This window comes from Phoxinus phoxinus (assembly GCF_949152265.1).
Source record: "Phoxinus phoxinus genome assembly, chromosome: 16".
NCBI classification, from domain to species: Eukaryota; Metazoa; Chordata; class Actinopteri; order Cypriniformes; family Leuciscidae; genus Phoxinus; species Phoxinus phoxinus.
The window spans coordinates 13,584,873-13,605,164 of record NC_136891.1 but is presented as its reverse complement, the minus strand read 5'-3'; the positions used below and the strand labels follow the sequence as shown (position 1 = coordinate 13,605,164).

Sequence of the window (20,292 nt, the reverse complement as noted above, 5' to 3'; positions counted from 1 at the left end):
GCCTAAATAAAACGCACATCGGAAAACCTGACCTTACCTGACTAGGCTAATGTACAATTGCATCATTGTAATAAAAAATGCAATTTGGCACATCATTTCAACATGCTGCTATTTAGCCTACTAATTAATGCCTATTGCACTTTATTTTTTTGCAAAAAGAAAGAACGCTTTTTAAAGATTTATTGTAGGACAAAAGACAGAGTAAAGTTTTCTCTACAAAATGCACATTTCATACGTATTACATAAGCAGAGAGTAGTCTATTTCTTTCTTGTTTTGAATTTTGTTTAAAAGTAGACATTCCAAGCTTTCTATTTATTTCTCGTGTCTGTGAGGCAAGTACCAAATGATGTTTATTAACAAAGTTCGGGAGGAGCACGTTCAGATAATTTAACCTATATAAAGGGGGGATAAAGCGGTTTATACAGCGGGAATGTATTGCTTTTCAACCACGGTAAGAAAAAAATCATACCGCCCCAGCCCTAGACTCAAGGGGAATCAGAATGGCAAATCCTGACTGGATGAGAGAAGGAGCTGGGGATGGAGGAAGGTAATTAGCTCCTGAGAAACGCGATAGCTGCTGATAATACTGAAGAAGCTTATATATGTATACAGTGATAGGCGTCATATTCCTATAGGTAGATGTGGATCAGCTGAGAGTCAGCTGATGCAAGCTTGACTAACGTGACCAGAACTAAGGCTACGCTTATTTATTTCTATACATTTTCAACATACCAATTTATATAGACATAGGTAACTACCGAATGCAGAGTATTTCATTATTTCTGTACTGAAACTGACGTAGGGTGAGAGGAAATCTAGCGTGTGTGTTGATCTGGTACGAGCAGCGGATCTTTGCTAGGTGTTGGGCTGGACTGTAGCTGTGCCAAATGAGCTGAAACAGCTTTGGGAACCGAAAGCATCACATTCACTAGAGTGCCTTCAAAATAAATGCTCTTTTAGCGCCGCAAACATCCTCCGTGCAACAAACCTCCTTCATCTCCCTCTCATCCTGCATCGTTTTAATAAGATGTCACTCGTGATCAGCGGGAAGCTTTATTAGCAGCGTTCAGTGGGAATATAATCCATGTTGGAGTGGCAGTAATCCCTGTGCTCCCATGGACTTGCCGTTAATTGGGAATACCTGTAATATTATCATGGCTAAGCTCTGATCCCAGCGGATGCGCCTGACAGACGCGCAAGACTAGCGCTAACCTGGAGAGATGATGGCAAAATATTAATCACTTAAAATGATATGTACATTGCTGACATTTAGAGTGCTGAAGTGCAGGCGCGTGTGTGTCTGGTGATGTGTGTCACTTGACCCCTAAACGCTGCATGTTAAGAACAGCACTTGGCGTTGGCGTGCAATAAGGGCTAATTATATATCAGACAAACTTCAGTGCTCAGAGGATCTGAACTGCTCCAGCTCCATCTCTGTGTTCGTGTGTGCGTCCTCTCTGATCATTTATTGATCACGCTGCTCTTTACTGCTGATGTGCCCATAAACACACTTCCCACTGCCGACATGATGGCCACGTGATTAACACTCATTCCCTGAAAATATATTTGACTTTTAAAAATGTATCAAAAGACTATTTCATATTGAGACTCAAAATGAAATCTGTGTCTGTATCACTGGCCCCAACACAAATATTCTATATCTCACTACCATTCATAAGTTTAGGATTGGGAAGATTTTTCATTGTTTATTTGATCACAAATACAGTAAAAACTGTTTATTTAATTTTTTTTTTCCAGAACATAAACATTGCTCATTTTGCCTGTGTATATCTGCTAAACGTTTGCATTAGCTAGTCATCTTTTAGTATAACAGTATTGTATATGGATGACCATGGATATTGATTTCATGGGGTCTTTAAAATACTGTCCCAGTGTAATAAGAAGAGTCAGTTATAAGACAAGTATAGTTTGACTTCCTGAAGCGTGTGATTTTTAGGAAATTACAGCAGCTTTAAATAATAGGGGTGCAGGGTTTGAACGTTCTTACCAGTCTAGACCTCTAGACCTTACACACACACATGCTGTTTCTGCTGACTCACCGCACGGGTAACTGAGCACCTGGATGTCATCAATGGCAATGAATCCTCGCCTGCCGTTCGTCACCTCCGCCTCGAAAATCACCTGAATAGAGAAGAGTGTCTTTTAGATGAGCTGCCATTCACTTCATACAGCTCAATAAACCAATATATAATAATAAACCAAAACCTAACCCTATAAAAAAACTGTTCTTGCAAATACAATAATATTAATGAAATAAAAGGCTACTTAAGTGTACTAAAAAAAGTACACGTTCAGTGCTCAAGTGTGCTGCTTTTTAACAAATGTAATCTAGCCCTGTTATACACCTCTGGAATGAAATGACCCATGTGTGTTAGAAAACTACTCCTGGGTTGATAATCTGCTGTTAATCTACAGCATCCAACAGCATTATCTCTCTTCTATTCTCCCCGTCCTGAAACATACGAGTCTCCGTGTCTCTGTGTCTCAGGACTCGTTCTCCTGAGCTCTATACAGCTGTCAGAGATAGTCCCTGTGTATATACAACTAAGCGCCAAATCTCATTCTGTTAATCTCCAAAGACAAAACAGCTTTTCCCAAACATTTGCTCGTTTCCGAGAGTAAAATCTTCCTGAACAAGCAGCCACAGGAGGACAGAAGAGGCGTCAGAGAAAAGCCTGTGAATGGCGAGGTCAGTCTTAGGTTTCATTATTGAACTGAAGCACGACTGAATGGAGTAGAATTGGCTCGACGTGAAGGTCTGGCTTTTGTACAACCTTTCCCAATGAACCTTTAATGTCGTGCCATGGCGTCAAGATCGCAGCGATGGAGCCTGGAGCGCTAAGCCTGCGATCTGAAAGTGACCCGTCCGTATCAGGCCAGGACGTGGAGAAGCCGTTTCAATTAGAGCGAGGCCATCTGCAGTCTGAGCCAGGGAATACTGATAGACATTTTCTTCGAGCTCTTTAAACTGATCTCTCTTAAAATGCCTCTGACATTTCCAAAGCAAATCTCAGGGCCGCTCTTGGTCAGTAATGCTTATGAGCCGATTATGATGTAAATCTTCAAAAGTGTTCTGGCTGAATGCCGTTATCTCTCTCTCTCTCTCTCTCTCTCTCTCTCTCTCTCTCTCTCTCTCTCCTAAGTTAATCCTACGGGATTCGCTCGTACAGTAATTCTGCTGATCGTCACAATCCTGCACCAATGTTTCAATTCAAAGTTGGAATATGGCATAACACACTTCACTTGCAGCGTTTCCATCCCATGTGTTCACTTCCTGGGAAACTATCAGGAAAATATCAGTACTAAAAATGGAAGTTGCTGCAATCGGGGAAGAAACCGTGACAATAAACGCTGTCAAGTTCTCTTGTGTTGGGATGCTGGTGTTTGGGAACACAATCGTGTGAGACGCTTCTGGAGGTAATTAAACCAAATCATTCTGATCACACACTTTGACTCCGGCGTTTCAGAGCCACCAAACCAACATCTGAGATGCTGCGATGCGATTGGTCCGCTGGTTAGACCAGTTATCCAATCACAGCCTCTGCTGAGGCAAAGTCGCCTGAGCGACTTGCACATTGAGGGATATATTCGGTAAATGTGTTTCCATCATAAATTATGTGCATGTCTTCTTATCGGATAAAACAATTATCTGCCTCAATTAAAGTGCATTCGGGGGTTTTAGAATTTATATGCATCTTGGCGTTTCCATCCATTGCCTTTTATGCGATATACCAAACTGCACATAATAATAGGTGGATGGAAACATAGCTATTGTTTAGGGGCGTCACACTTTCCGTTCCATTCAAATGCGAATGCATCAGAACGCAAACGCAAGCTCATGTTTGGTGAACTCTGTTCTGCGAATTCACGTCACGTGAAGACATGTGACCAGAAGAAGATTGATTTGCCACTGCGTGACCTCTTGGCTGAATTGAAAGAATGCATATTTTTTGTCGTAAAGTCGAGTAGATTTCTACATTTTGAATGCACTATATGCTATCGTTTGATGGATCTGTCTGCTTTATCTGACCAGTGCTGTGTTGATAGTACATCTGGCCATTTTTAGCCTTTGAGTACCGAAACATTGAATGAATGAATGAATGAATGAATGAATGAATGAATGAATGTATGAATGAATGAATGAATGAATGAATGAATGAACAATCCATCCATTTTGAATTAATAGATTCATTAATAGACTAATATAAATAATCAACTGAAACAATCAATAATTGTTGACCTTCAACAGATTATCATGCCTGTTTTCCTCTACATCGGCAATATCCAACTAATGCAATATGTGATGCGCCATATTGTGAGTGGAGGAGAAAAAGATCTATTCAGTGCAGAAATTTCCATCACTTTTAAGTTTTTACTGATTCTTCCAGGCTTGAAAATCTCCATTTTATTCCCAGATTCCCTGACATTTCCGTGTTTGTGAACGGTCATCGGAGAGGATGATTGAAAGACTCAACAGAGTCTCAGCTGAGGAAAATGCTTTGGCAAGAGTGAAAATTGCTGAAATGAGAAGAGAGGGAAAGAACAGAGGATAAAAAACGAGGTGAGAAAGAAGAGAACAGGACCGAGGGAGACTGGGTGACATCCTGCACTCCAGCAATTATCCCATCAGAGCCGGACAAAAGCAGCTGTGAACTAGAGATGCGCACGGCTAGACATCTTCAACACTGTCAGCGGTTTCAAAACTCCTCCTGAACGACCAGTCCACTTAAAGAGCCCCGAATAATGAGGCTGGTTGAGGATGCTAAGGCAAAACTGAAACCAATTTGGTCACCATACACACACACATATATATTGTTTTTATATTTTTTATTTTTTTGTTGACTTCACTAGATCTCTTTAGGTGCAAATATTCCATGTAGTCTCTAATTTGACATCACGTCAACTCCACACAATAACACAAGCGTGTGTGTGAAACCTGCACATATGCAGACTGATGCACTCGCGCATTAACAAACACAGGTGGGAAACACATTCAGATCAGACCTGCCCATGAGAGCGTGTATTCATTTGGAACAAGAACATGTGAACGTCTATCATCGCCAAAAATGATTAGTCAAATAACCTTAAAGTGATAATGACGATTCACTGTATGAGGACAGACGTGCAGAAACAGATAAATGAAGCTATTAGGAGAGGAAATGAAGAGTGTTATGTTTGAATTGTAGTTTTGATGTGGAATCTGTTCTATATAATAATCTGTTCTAAATATAACAGCTTTAATGAGGATGTTTTATTTAGACTTTTCTTCAAATGTGAAGATTTTATCTCTAAAACAAATCTAAATTGTATGATTGAATTAAGTGTATTATTGAAAGATGATGTCATCACCTGGTGCTTCGTCCTCAGAAAACACGAGGCCTTAAAACATGTCTAGACATTAATCTGACAAAGACCTATTCCCCTTTACTGTGTGTATGTGTGTGTGTGTGTGTGTGTGTGTGTGTGTGTGTGTGTGTGTGTGTGTGTGTGTGTGTGTGTGTGTGTGTGTGTGTGTGTGTGTGTGTGTGTGTGTGTGTGTGTGTGTGTGTGTGTGTGTTTGCCCTATTGTCAAGTTGACGGCAGATCAGTCTGGATGAGGAACTGGAAGCCTGCAGCTTTGTTGTCAATCAGAACCTCATTGTAAGAATACACACACACACACACACACACACACATCACTATCTGCAGACATCACATCACACCAACTCTTAAAACACGCACGCACGCACGCACGCACGCACGCACGCACGCACACACAGAGAGATCACTATCTCCAGATATCACTCCAACCCTTAAAGGGATAGTTCACTTTAAAATGAAAATTCTGTCATCATATACTCACCCTCAAGTTGTTTCAAACCTGTATGAATTTCTTTGTTCTGCTGAACACAAAGGAAGATATTTTGAAGAATGTCAGTAACCAAACAGTTAACTGGTCCCATTGACTTCCATAGTAGGAAAAAAAAATACTATGGAAGTCAATGGAACCAGTTAACTGTTTGGTTACTGACATTTTTCAAAATATCTTCCTTTGTGTTCAGCAGAACAAAGAAATTCATACAGGTTTGAAACAACTACCCCTTTAAAACACACACACACACACACACACACACACACACACACACACACACACACACACACACACACACACACACACGCTATCTGGAGACATCACTCCAACCCTTAAAGGTGTCATGAACTGAGAACATGAACTTTTTACATGCAAGAGGTCATTATACTTTAAGAATATCCTGTAAGACCTGTAAGTTTCAGAACTGAAAACTTCCTTGTTATTCCAAAAACAGCCTTTATTGTCACCAAGCCCAGCGAAGGACTCGTCCTGGAATGACGTAATAGAGAAGTGAAAGACCGCCTTTGCAGAAGAAGACCAACGCCTACTCATCGTCGTAACTTTGGCCCCGCCCACTGATGTGTTGAGAGGACAGCTATACAGGATAGACCACAAATAACATTGGCTTCCAAAAGATCCTCATAGGAATGTGTGTGTTTTTTTTTCAACAATGTGAATATCTCAGGTGAGCATTATTTATTTGTATAAGGTAAATTTCACTGTGGATTCTTTGGTCAGTCAGTCACAACTTTGGCACAGGCTTACTTGTATTACTCGACAGTAATGCCACAACCTGTAAATAATTGTTAATTATAATGCCTGATCTGTGACCAGTGATTTCTGATATGTAATGATTCAAGTTTTCTTAGTAGGATGAAAATAATCTGATATTTAAAATAAATCCATTACTGAAACTTCCTCGTCGTTGTGGAAAGCGCAGTTCATGGTTGCATAGCGACAACATACGCCACGGGAGCGCAAGTGCTTTGGAAAGGAGGAGACAGCGGCGCACGTGGTTTTAGACGCGATATGTGAACTAACTGTGCAGAAATCGAGTTGCAATGACGAGACGATCGCTGCATTCATGACCTCAACATGTCTGTGATCGGCTACAATGCTTATCACTGCAACATTTTATGCCATGATATAAATATAATGCTATACACCTTATGCGCCAGAGAAACGAGGACGGAGCCATCTTTAGAATATTGTCTTTGAACTTCCGGTTTTGCGGTCGCTCTGTGTATCTCTATAGCATCGCTGTCGAAGAGTAATTAGCTGGTGAAGTGGATTTACTTATTGTAGAGTTAACGAAAGTCATCACAAGCATTGTAATGTTTAAAGCAGATGTCGTAACAAATGTTAGTAGACCGGGAAGATTTTAAAACGAGCCGTTCATTCATAAATACACAAGATCCCAGTGAAAATACAGACCGGAAGACAAAAGACAACGAGTGCAGCGCTGAAAAGGGGCGGGGCTACAGAAGGTCTATAGATCAACACTTCAACACTTAAATCACATAAATCAACACTTTACTCAATTAGTTAACCTTGAGAGCTGTAATTGTAAAAGCGTGCTAAAAGTTTTCGAGAGAGTTCCAAATGAAATTCTAGCTATGTCATATGCAAAGGTGTCAGCCAATCACAGCAGTTGGTGTTTACACTGAAGTCTCACAGCAGCCAATCACAGCAGTGGGCGTTTACACTGAAGTCTCACAGCCAATCACAGCAGTGGGTGTTTACACTGAAGTCTCACAGCAGCCAATCACAGCAGTGGGCGTTTACACTGAAGTCTCACAGCAGCCAATCACAGCAGTGGGCGTTTACACTGAAGTCTCACAGCCAATCACAGCAGTGGGTGTTTACACTGAAGTCTCACAGCAGCCAATCACAGCAGTGGGCGTTTACACTGAAGTCTAAACGCCAATCACAGCAGTGGGTGTTTACACTGAAGTCTCACAGCAGCCCAATCACAGCAGTGGGCGTTTACACTGAAGTCTCACAGCAGCCAATTAGAGAAGCCAATCACAGCAGTGGGCATTTACACTGAAGTCTCAGAGCAGCCAATCACAGCAGTGGGCATTTACACTGAAGTCTCACAGCCAATCACAGCAGTGGGTGTTTACACTGAAGTTTCACTGCAGCCAATCACAGCAGTGGGCGTTTACACTGAAGTCTCACAGCAGCCAATCACAGCAGTGGGCGTTTACACTGAAGTCTCACAGCCAATCACAGCAGTGGGTGTTTACACTGAAGTTTCACAGCAGCCAATCACAGCAGTGGGCGTTTACACTGAAGTCTAACAGCCAATCACAGCAGTGGGTGTTTACACTGAAGTCTCACAGCAGCCCAATCACAGCAGTGGGCGTTTACACTGAAGTCTCACAGCAGCCAATTAGAGAAGCCAATCACAGCAGTTGGTATTTACACTGAAGTCTCAGAGCAGCCAATCACAGCAGTGGGTGTTTACACTGAAGTCTCACAGCCAATCACAGCAGTGGGTGTTTACACTGAAGTTTCACTGCAGCCAATCACAGCAGTGGGCGTTTACACTAAAGTCTCACAGCAGCCAATCAGAGAAGCCAATCACAGCAGTGGGCGTTTACAGTGAAGTCTCACAGCAGCCAATCACAGCAGCCAATCACAGCAGTGGGCGTTTACACTGAAGTCTCACAGCAGCCAATCACAGCAGTAGGCGTTTACACTGAAGTCTCACAGCAGCCAATCACAGCAGTGGGCGTTTACACTGAAGTCTCACAGCAGCCAATCATAGCACTGGGCGTTTACACTGAAGTCTCACAGCAGCCAATCACAGCAGTGGGCGTTTACACTGAAGTCTCACAGCAGCCAATCACAGCAGTAGGCGTTTACACTGAAGTCTCACAGCAGCCCAATCACAGCACTGGGCGTTTACACTGAAGTCTCACAGCAGCCAATCACAGCAGTAGGCGTTTACACTGAAGTCTCACAGCAGCCCAATCACAGCACTGGGCGTTTACACTGAAGTGTCACAGCAGCCAATCACAGCAGTGGGCGTTTACACTGAAGTCTCACAGCAGCCAATCACAGCAGTAGGCGTTTACACTGAAGTCTCACAGCAGCCAATCACAGCACTGGGCGTTTACACTGAAGTGTCACAGCAGCCAATCATAGCACTGGGCGTTTACACTGAAGTCTCACAGCAGCCAATCACAGCACTGGGTGTTTACACTGAAGTCTCACACAGACACGTTACTTAAAACAGAGCGTTCAAATCAGATTTCTAAATTATGACAATCTGTGATGTAAAAATCATACTAACATTATAAATGCACCTCAGGAAACATAAAATAATAAAATAATGCAGTCCATGACCCCTTTAAAACATACACACACACGCACACACACACACACACACACACACACACACACACACACACACACACAAACACACACATCACTATCTGCAAAAATTACTCCAACCCTTGTAACGCACACACACACACACACACACATCACTATCTGCAAACATCACTAAAAACCTTAAAACACACACACACACACACACACTAAAAAAAGTCTAAGCAAAGCACTTGCTGCATACACACACACTGCATTCTACATAAATACTGCATTTTTGACAGTGTTTACATTTTGAGTAGCGATAAAACTCTGAGCGGTGATTTTGAGGGTGTGTGTTTGGGCTGCATCATGTCTAAACATCCATTACACACACAATCATCCATCATGTTTCTATTGAACACATAAATGACTCTTCAGAGCATTAAATTATGAAACATTGATTACATCTGAAGCCCTGCATGTACCACAATCAATATCGCTTAAGGCTGATGACTCACAACACACACACACACACACACAGAGAGAAACACATACAACACTCTCAGACCGAAGATGAGGAACATTATGGAGAGAGAGAGAGAGAGAGAGAGAGAGAGAGAGAGAGAGAGAGAGAGAGAGAGAGAGAGAGAGAGAGAGAGAGAGAGAGAGAGAGAGAGAGAGAGAGAGAGGCAGCTCTCATTTTCTTGTTTTCCCTCGGGAAAGAAAGACGAGTCTTCAACACAGGTTGACAGACAGCATCATGATGACTGTGTATCTGCATGTGTGAATGTATTCAGTCCAAACAAGAGTGTTTTAGAGCTTGTGGTTGTTAAGATGTTCAGGCTGGTTGCTATGGTGTCTCTGGGTGGTTGCTAAGGTTTATATGTGTATATGGTTCCTAAATCTGCGGGAGTTTTTCATGTTTTCTGGTACAGCAGATGAAAATCTGATCTCTCAGTAAAGTAGCAACACACTGCTCAACAACACACATGACTGAGGAATCATTCAAACGCTGCAGGACGACACACACACACTCAACTTTTAAGACTGTTAAAAGGGTTTCAGCAAATCACTATTTGCACTGGTACTAGTGATAATTAACTAAACTCGGCATGAAATGGAAGTTTTGCTGATCTTTTCTTCTTTATTGTGCCGTATATCGAGTGAAACGCTTCTAGAACAAAAACAAATGTGGGCGGGGCTTGATTGTGTCTGTGGGGAATTGATTGGATGGCTGTGGTTTGCTATTGGCTGATCTCGTGTGATTGACAGGTTGCTCCACCCTTGTCATCAGAGAAGAGAAGAGATGGTACAAGAGGAAGTTATTCTGATTCAAGATTATTAGGAACATGAATTTAAAACAATAATGATGTTCACTGATAAATCATTTAGTAATAAACACTGCAATATTCCATGAAAATAACAAGAATTTTGATTTCATGGTGACTTTAAAAAGCACTAATTACCACACAACTAATGTTAAAAAATACAACCTTTGATTTTAATAATGTATCAGTAGCCTAAATGTTGAAATTAATATTAAATAAGATTAATAAATGCTGCAGAAGTTGTTCATTTTTAGTCCATGTTAACTTAGGTAGTTAACTAATGTTGAACCTTATAATGAACCTTATTGTAAAGTGTTACCGAAAAACTGCAATTCAGATACACACATATAAAAAACAAACACGCATGCACACTTTCCTCTTCCTCTTCCAGATATTGAGCTCTGAGCTCTCATCTCTTCACCTGTCAAGAACACACACACACACACACACATTTGCATTGGCGGTGGTGGATCATTACCACAGCTCTCTGAGTAAACAATGAGAGCAAGGAGAAATCCTTATTGATGCCAATGTGATGCGTGGGGTGCGTTTTTTATTTTGTATTTTTTTTATTTGGCGGGTCTGTCAGCGAGCGAAGAGCGAGATGTCCTTCATCATTTGGAGAGACGCGTGCCGAAATGTTGTTTTCCCGCAGAATAGACGTCCTCCGCGTGCCGAGACTCCGGCCCATTAGGGGCAATATATCCCACTCCCCGAGCAGCAGATCCATCAGCCCGGGACGGGGCGGTACTTCATCTCTCAGTTTAGACTGTAATCTGTCATTTCTCGCTCTCTGAGCTTATGGAGATCACCCTGAAGCCGAGTCTCTTCAACAGAAGACAGACCTTCAATCTCTCTGATCAATGCCGGAGGAAAAGATAGTGATCAGAGTTACAGCTTCGGTAGAAGAAGACTCTCAGTGTCTTTTCAAATGTTTCCGTTACTTGAGAAGTTGTTTACATTGTTGGTTATCATGGTTGCACTTTATTTTACAGTACGTGTACTTACAGTGAACTTAACTAAGACAGTACTGGATAATATAGGTTACTACATGGGTTAAGGTCATGTTTAGGTAGGTTCTAGATATATTTTATCACTGTAAATCTACTTTGAAACAATGTATTGTAAAAGTGTATTGTATTGTATTGTAAAAGTTAAATAAATAAAGGTGACTTGACTTGAGGCATTGCATTGCATTACGCTTTCATCAACTTACAGGTTATGCAGTTTACTTTGTTTATGTAGCTGCTCAGTTTGTCTGTTCTCATGTTATTAAAGATGAAGTGCTTCACACTGGCTGCTTAACACAGTATTGACTGCGACTCAACGACAAATGCCAGATGAAGACACATTTCTCCGCTCCTCAAATACATAAAACATTAGCCTTTATACAGTGTTTGTAGAGTAAAGAAAACACTGTACTTATTCAAGCATCAGTTCTTTATTTACTCTTGAACTGCAAACAAGAAGAAACGCTTCAAACTTCATTCATGATAGAGGTGGGCGGAGTTATGAGCTTTGACTGACAGTTTGAGGAGCCAATGGAGTTACAAGCTTTTACCTGTACTTTAAGTAGCATTGAAATGAACTCCTATGTACACTACCAGTGAATTTATGGCAATGGTTTATGCATTACATAAATATACTTGACCCTTTTGACTTAATGATTTATTATAATATGCTAAATTATATATTCAGGTAATGGCCTATAAGCCAATATGAATCAAGTCTGTTACAATACGCTCACACACCTTGGAAGAATTGCTAATAAAATCAGCCATGTTATGTTTCTGTGTGGGTTAATAGAACTGTGTAGAAAAAAGATCAGGTTCAGTTCCACACACAAAGCTGACTTGAGTTGCTTTAAACATGTAAGTTTATAAAATAATAATGTCTGAATACAACCAATACATGTGGGAAAAGTCCTTAATAGGCTACTCTATTAAAATAGTAAATGGTGAAACAAGACAAGAATGCAATTAATACTTTTCTTAAGTGTATCTTGAACAAATGATTTAGTATAGGCCAAATATAGACTTGCTTTTAAGCATAACCCAAGTACACTTAAAGGGTTAGTTCACCCAAAAATGAAAATAATGTCATTAATGACTCACCCTCATGTCGTTCTAAGCCCGTAAGACCGCCGTTCATCTTCGGAACACAGTTTAAGATATTTTAGATTTAGTCCGAGAGCATTCTGTCCCTCCATTGAAACTGTATATACAGTATACTGGCCATGTCCATAAAGGTAATAAAAAGATCATCAAAGTAGTCCATGTGACATCAGTGGGTTAGTTAGAAGTTTTTGAAGCATCGAAAATACTTTTTGGTCCAAAAATAAAACAAAATGAGACTTTATTCCGCATTGTATTCTCTCCCGGGTCCGTTGTGAATCTGCGTTCACGACTCCGCAGTGACGCTGCTGACGGAAGACGCTGATGACGTGTTATCTGGTGCGCCCGAGCTTCGTTTACAGTCTGAGGGAGACGCACGCTATATTCAAGCTATTCTACATTGTTTGCGTGGATATCATTTTTTTAATGGTGCGTAAATGTGCATGTCGCGGATGAGACACTTTTACAGCGTGCGTTTCCCTCAGACTGTAAACGAAGCTCGGGCGCACCAGAAATACACGTCATCAGCGTCTTACGCCATCAGAGTAACTGTGAAGGATTGACAACAGACCCAGGAGAGAATACAATGCGGAATAAAGTCTTATTTTGTGTTATTTTTGGACCAAAAAGTATTTTCGATGCTTCAAAAACTTCTAACTAACCCACTGATGTCACATGGACTACTTTGATGATGTTTATATTACCTTTATGGACATGGCCAGTATACTGTATATACAGTTTCAATGGAGGGACAGAAAGCTCTCGGACTAAATCTAAAATATCTTAAACTGTGTTCCGAAGATGAACGGAGGTCTTACGGGCTTAGAACGACATGAGGGTGAGTCATTAATGACATTATTTTCATTTTTGGGTGAACTAACCCTTTAAGTATAATTTTGTTAAGTATATCTCTGAGGAGTGCACCTGAAGTAGACTGAAAGTATACTCTTGTTTTTAGTTTAAACAATGTGTAATAATAGCACACTTGAATAATGTGTGCAAGTGCAACGCTACCAGAACCGCCCGGCTGAACTGAACTGATCTGATCTACAACACTGAGGTGAGGAATGAGAGAGAGACACAGTGAAGCACATTAAATCAGGACAATAGAGTGAGTGTGAGTAATCAGCCTAATGACTTTAAGAACATGTCATTATCTGGCCAGACGACAGGAAAACACACCATCCTCCGTGAGACTCAAACACTGACTGTACAGAGAGAAATAAAAGGGAAGATCATCAGTGAAGGATGGCTAAAATGTAGACGTGTTCCTTTCACAATAACAGCATACGGGTTAAATTATGAGTTTAATATCGGGGGGGATTCTTTCTTTGTCGTAGTATAAACTCAGAGCAAGACATATTCTGTAGCCAATAAGTGTGTGTGTGTGGAGGGGGCCGAGGATGAAATATCTCAGTGTTAGTTAAACACGCACATGGGGAAAAACAGCTTACAACAATACCAAACGACTGTATGCTGGGCTTAAGGTTTTGGAAATCCACACAATTATATGAATAGACACATCTGCTCGTGTTTCTCACCTAGACATATAAAAAGAGCTTGAAAAACCTTAATGAGGATGTTTCCACATAAAAAATGGAGAGAACATTCAAGACGTAATAATAATAATGTGTTTCATTTGAAAAACCTCTACATATTCAGGTGTGTGTGTGTGTGTGTGTGTGTGTGTGTGTGTGTGTGTGTGTGTGTGTGTGTGTGTGTGTGTGTGTGTGTGTGTGTGTGTGTGTGTGTGTGTGTTGGTTAGTGAAGCTGAGTGAGAAAGATAAGATATTATTCTGTATCATATACAGAGGACAAACACACATTATACACTTCCTCAAACGTACGTATCATACATCACATACACACACACCCACACTCACAGGAGTCTGTACACTAATCTGAGCTTGCAACGACTTATAAATTACTGCTACGCTGGACACAAGATAAAACAGTGTGTGTGTGTGCGTGCGTGTGTGTGTGTGTGTGTGTGTTTTATGTGTGCTGACCTTGACTAAATGTGAGCTCAACACTATCACAAAACACCCCCAGCCTTTATCTAATACACACACTCACACAAACACCCTCTAAATCACTCCCCTCACACCTTCTTCCGAACCCTCTGGGATCTCCTGCCCTGAGGGATCTTGTTTTGGGAGAAGGTGGGAAATCGGCATTCACACGGAGCTGTGAACCCTGGGAAAAGTGTGAGACCTTCTTTAACCAATGGCTAGAGTTGCACAATGGTCAAAACATCCTTCACCAACAGTTGGGGAAACTGAATTATACATGATTCACATTTTAACCTGTGAATCATGAATGTAAGAAAAAGCCTAATGTAAACGTAATGTTTCAAGAAATGTATTTCTTAGGATTAATCTTAAAGTCCCCCTGTAGTCAATAATTGTATCCCTTAAAACTCACATATTTAAGCGTTGTTTCCTTGAAAAAAAATGTCTTCATGCCTTAAAATATCTTGAATATAACTCGACGCCCCTTGCATCATTTATTATGTGCGGTTCTATGAATATGCAAATGAGCTCCGCCTCCACTCACTCACTCAGCTCAGAGATCCACTCGTTGACGATCACACGTTGATCTGATTGGTTACAAGGTAGTTTGTGACGTCAGAAACACCAGCGATTTCAAACCGTGTTTTTGAGACTGTCTTTGGTTCACTGCAGTTTTAAGGGGAAAATACTCAGCAATGCTGTCGACTTATGAATTTACACATGGTTTGTCTTAAAGCAAATTAAAAACACCACATAGACATATAAACAACATTAAAAGCTGGATTTTCACCAAAGGGGGACTTTAAGAAATGTCTTTAATTATTTTTTCTTAGCTAACAGAACATTTCTGGTATGCCAGTGAATTATAAAGCTGTGGTTAGGAGTCAGATCACCAATGAGCATGTAAAGTTCAGATTCTATATTTTTTGTCAAGTGAGTGGGTAATTAATTAGTTAATTAGCCAAGCGATTACACACACACACACAAGCCTGCTGATGACACACATTTCTGTTTTGCGTCCTCAAAGAACATTATTAAAGAACACATCATAAGCCAGAGAAACCACAAAGGAACATGAACGTTATTTGCCTTAGAAGAAAAAACAGAAAAACAACTTCTTCTCTCAAGTTTAGCGACTGTGACTGGATATTCAATCATTCATGGGAACTGAAGGATGACCAAAGGAACGCCGGCACCACGTTAACTCATTCCCTTTGACAACGTTAATGACAGCGAACGCGAGCGACTTCCTCAAACGCTTCACTTCTGAGCTTTGGCGTGATTTCAGACAATCTGACATTGAATAATTGAAAGTAACCGAGGGCAGGTGTCCAGCTCATTAAGCCAGTCCGTTTGACGTGGTGACTAACGATCTGATCGGGGAAGTGTAGCGCTCTCGCAGGGGATGAAGACTCCCTCAGGAGTTACGCACAGAGAAAACAAAACCAAAGTGAATCAGGTCTTCAGCTAAAATAAACTGGACTCCAGCAACAGATCTGACTCATCAGTGCCTAATTAAAGGGGACAAGAAATAACAAGCCCCCACCAGGGTTTAGAGATGGACTGCGAGCGAGAGAGTGTGATGAAGGGACGTAACATGCCTGGACTCATTAGAAGGGACACGTCTCCGGGGCTTTAGGGGGGCAGCAGGTGGAATAAACTCTATACTGTGAGAAATCACATCCAGACATGAAGAAACAAGCCCTCCTGATCCATTAGCTTGTCTCAAAAATATCATGCGATATTAACCACAACAGCGTCTCCTCACAGCTCCTCTGAGCGAGACGTGTAATGTGTGCAGATGGCCAGTAGAGGCCCTCCAGGTGTGTGTACATGTAGGGCTGATAAAGCTGAAGCAAACAGACGGACGCTATAAAGACGCCCTAAACGCATAAAGAAACTGTATCGTCACAGTGTTTAAAATTCTGTCTCTCACACAGAAAGAGAGACAGCAGAGAGAGAGAGAGAGAGAGAGAGAGAGAGAGAGAGAGAGAGAGAGAGAGAGAGAGAGAGAGAGAGAGAGAGAGAGAGAGGCGAGATCAGTCAGGACTCCCAATTAGTCTGAACACAGACGGAGGCTTTCAGTATTCACCGTCTCACACACACACACACACACACACACACACACACACACACACACACACACACACACACACACACACACACACACACACACACACACACACACACACACACACACACACACACACACACACACACACACACACACACACACACACACACACACACACACACACAGAAGCAGAACAACCCGTCAGATCACACACACAAGGCAAACACTGACACATACACACCCACATTGAACAGTGATTAAAAGAGAAGAGAAGAGAAGACAAGAGAAGAGAAGAGAAGAGAAGAGGAGAGAAGAGAAGAGAAGAGAAGAGAAGAGAAGAGAAGAGAAGAGAAGAGAAGAGAAGAGAAGAGAAGAGAAGAGAAGAGAAGAGAAGAGAAGAGAAGGCTGATCATTAAAGCAGTCATATTCAGTGGATGAAATACTACTCTACCGGGACAATAAAAAGTCCCGTGAAGAAGCTCCACTGACCCAGAGACGTTTCACCAGCAGGAAACTCTTCTTGTGACTTTTCACATGCAAGGACACATTAATAAGAGCCATTACTGTCAATGAATATGACTGAAAATCTCAACAGAACCGCTAGATTCTCATAAATCGGCTCTGAACCAGCTCTGCCTAGCAAAACATCCACTGTGGTGCCGTTCCTCATGCTTTTGTTTAGAGCGCTTGAGGCCAGGAATGTGTCACCACATGGACTTCAGGAGTTACTGCACAACAACACAAGAGAACACCTCTTTTGAATTTCGAGCTCAGAGTTCGAGGTAACAGTCTTTAGAAAATTGCTTCAGTTTGCTTTCGAGACCCAATCATCAGACCAGAAATCAAAGACGAACTGGTGTGATGTCATTTCAACTAAATCTTCGCTTCAGGAGCTCGAAACAGTTTGTCAAAGCCAACTTTCCGGGGAAGGTGGGCGTGTCTCTGAGGCTCCGCCCTCTTTGAGGAGTAAATCTTCTCCGGCTCATTTCTTCTGTTCAGACGCGAGTAAAACATGAACACACTGGAGAACCGCTTTATAGTAGAAACTGAAGCTGTAATTGTAACTGAAAGCGACACGTATCGGGGCTTTAGCATCTTTGCGTCTCAATGACCTCCTTAGATAAACGTATCTTGTCTACAGAAAACAAGCCGCATCTTTTGATTGGCCGGGTGATTCGCATACCTGATACTCATTGGGCCAGAAGGTGCTGACAGCGAGCTCCGCCTTCATCCAGTCCCGGCCTGTGCAGGACGTGACGTTCCAGATGGGGTTTGCCAGCGGCCCCTTGTTGACCTTCACCAGGATGTTGAGCGTCCCGGAGCTGGAGCCGTCCGGGCAGAACAGCAGATAGTTGAAGTCAATGCAGTGAGTGTCGTTTTCTTTCATCACGGGCAGCTGCAGGCGAGCCTTTTCTCCATAGTCGTGCTGAGAGGTGTCCACCATCATGTACGAGCCTGGAAGAACGGAGAGAGGAAACACATGTGAAGAACTTGCTGTCTACTTCCTACATAGGCAGCGTCCTCACTGAAATAACGCAACACTCTAATTAGAATGTGAACATCAAGCACACGCCAAATATTGATCCATGTAATGACAAATTTTTTATTTGTCTGACAAATGTAATTTGACAAAATAGATTGAGCTATTTTTATTTATGTATTTCTTTTTTAAATACTGCATAAAACATTTACAGTTGAAATTATTTTTTTTCACTAAGCTTGTCGTAATGCATTCTCGGATCAAAGAATCAGTGATTCAATATCGATTCTTAAAATCCCCAGATTTTTGCATGACATTATGGCTGATATATTCATAAATGAACTGAACTTAAGGACTAAACCAGATTCCCAGCCCTACCCGTTTAAGTTTTTAACCAGATTTTGTGTTGTAATCCCACAAGAATACAGAGTAAAGCAAATGTCACAAAGCCACTCCAAGGAATATAGAAAACGTTGAGTGAGTGTCATCTGCTAAAAAGCAAGCAAAGACGACAAATTGCTTGAGAACTCGCGAGGGATCCTAGCTAGATATAAACTCAGACATGGGGACACAATATTTCTGAACTACAGAATCAAAGACTCGTACACTTGGCAGTTTGCCATGTGCTGATTGCAGAACGCTTTCATAATCGCTCCACCGGAGAAATGGTTTCCAGCTACCGGCCAAGTCGGACAGGGCCATATAGGATCTGGTTCCAGTTCTTTAAGCATGTGATTGCACTGAGAGGAAAAGATTTCAAACCCCAAACGCCCAGAGGATGGACATCAGGCGCGGAGAGCACAGACTTCACCACCATTTGTCCAAATGAACATACATCTGTTCATCAGTCTCTCCACGGCCAGAACCAGAGATGACCAGCTCTCTCTCTCTCTCTCTCTCTGCACAGATCTTCTCTTCCTCTCTCGTCTTTGATCCTCATCTTCTGTCAGTTGCTAGACATAAAGCCTAGATGAAACTCATCCTATCTGCTGCCTAAATAAATACCCCTGGCCATGTTGTGCGCAGTTCATCAGGTGCATGTTATTGCAGACTCAGAATCTTTCTAGTGTAATCATTTTCTCTGTCTCTGAAATTACTTTTGACTATTTTTATGTAACCATTAGTCATGTGGGTTGGGAAAAAATACCCTTAGATATATAACAGAGTCCAGACTCTCAGCTGCATTCAAGACCATCGCTGATTAAAACACACACCTGTCACCACATACTGGATACAAAATTATTCATATAAACATTATAACAAAAAATGACCATTGCATCCAATGGGACTGTTCATGTTTTACAAAATATATGTTTTCTATACATTACTGTTCAAAAGTTTGGGCTCAGTGAGATATTTTGTTTTAAGAATATAACATTTTGAAACATTAAATTGATCAAAAATGAGAGTAAAGACACTACAGTATAATGTTACAAAATATATAATTTCAAATAAATGCTGCACTTTTGAACTTTCTATTCATCAAAGAATCCTGAAAAATAAAATGCATCCCGGGTTCAACGAAAATATGAAGCAGCACTGTAACTGTTTTTATCATTAGATAAACTAATAATCAGAAATATTTTCCTAAATTGCAAATCAGCACATTGTAATGATTGCTGAAGGATCATGTGACACTGAAGACTGCTGAAAATTCAGCTTTGATCACAGGAATAAATTTAAAGAAAATAAAGAAAACAGCTATTTAAAAAAATGTAAATATTATTTGAACGCTGGTGTATTTTATCATCATGTATCATGTCACATCACATTGACATTAAATGAGTTGTGAATGAAGACTCATGTCGTCTTTGACAATATATTCTCAGAATGAAGCAGAAGAATATAATTTCCACCGCTGAGAACATCAGTGTGGTGTAAAAGTGTTTTGAAACACTGCTGCTCGTGTTTTATTTCCATTGAAATAGCAACTGTCTAAAGCCGTGATCATTTAGACACAGAGATAGCCTGTTTATTCAGGAGACAGATGTAATGGTGCAGAAGTTGCCAGGCAGAGCTTTCATCTGGGCTTTGGGCTCATTTAGGATCCGTGAGATCTACGAGGAGCTGTTCTCCTCTGTGAGAACATC

The 20,292-nt window shown here is 41.2% G+C and overlaps 1 protein-coding gene across 26 annotated transcripts in view; it reads right to left on the bottom strand.

Annotated features, from left to right (window-relative positions):
- ptprk (protein tyrosine phosphatase receptor type K) overlaps positions 1-20,292 on the bottom strand; it is a 182,926-nt gene that overhangs the window by 103,492 nt on the left and 59,142 nt on the right. For all 26 annotated transcript variants that reach the window (XR_013800614.1, XR_013800615.1, XM_079639051.1 and 23 more), the window contains 2 exons: positions 17,906-18,177; positions 2,062-2,143 (listed from right to left, as the gene is read on the bottom strand). Coding sequence is in view for 24 of the 26 variants with exons in the window: in XM_079639051.1 (XP_079495177.1) it covers positions 2,062-2,143; positions 17,906-18,177 (354 nt within the window). In the remaining 2 variants the exon portion in view is untranslated. The remainder of the gene's footprint in view (positions 1-2,061; positions 2,144-17,905; positions 18,178-20,292) is intronic.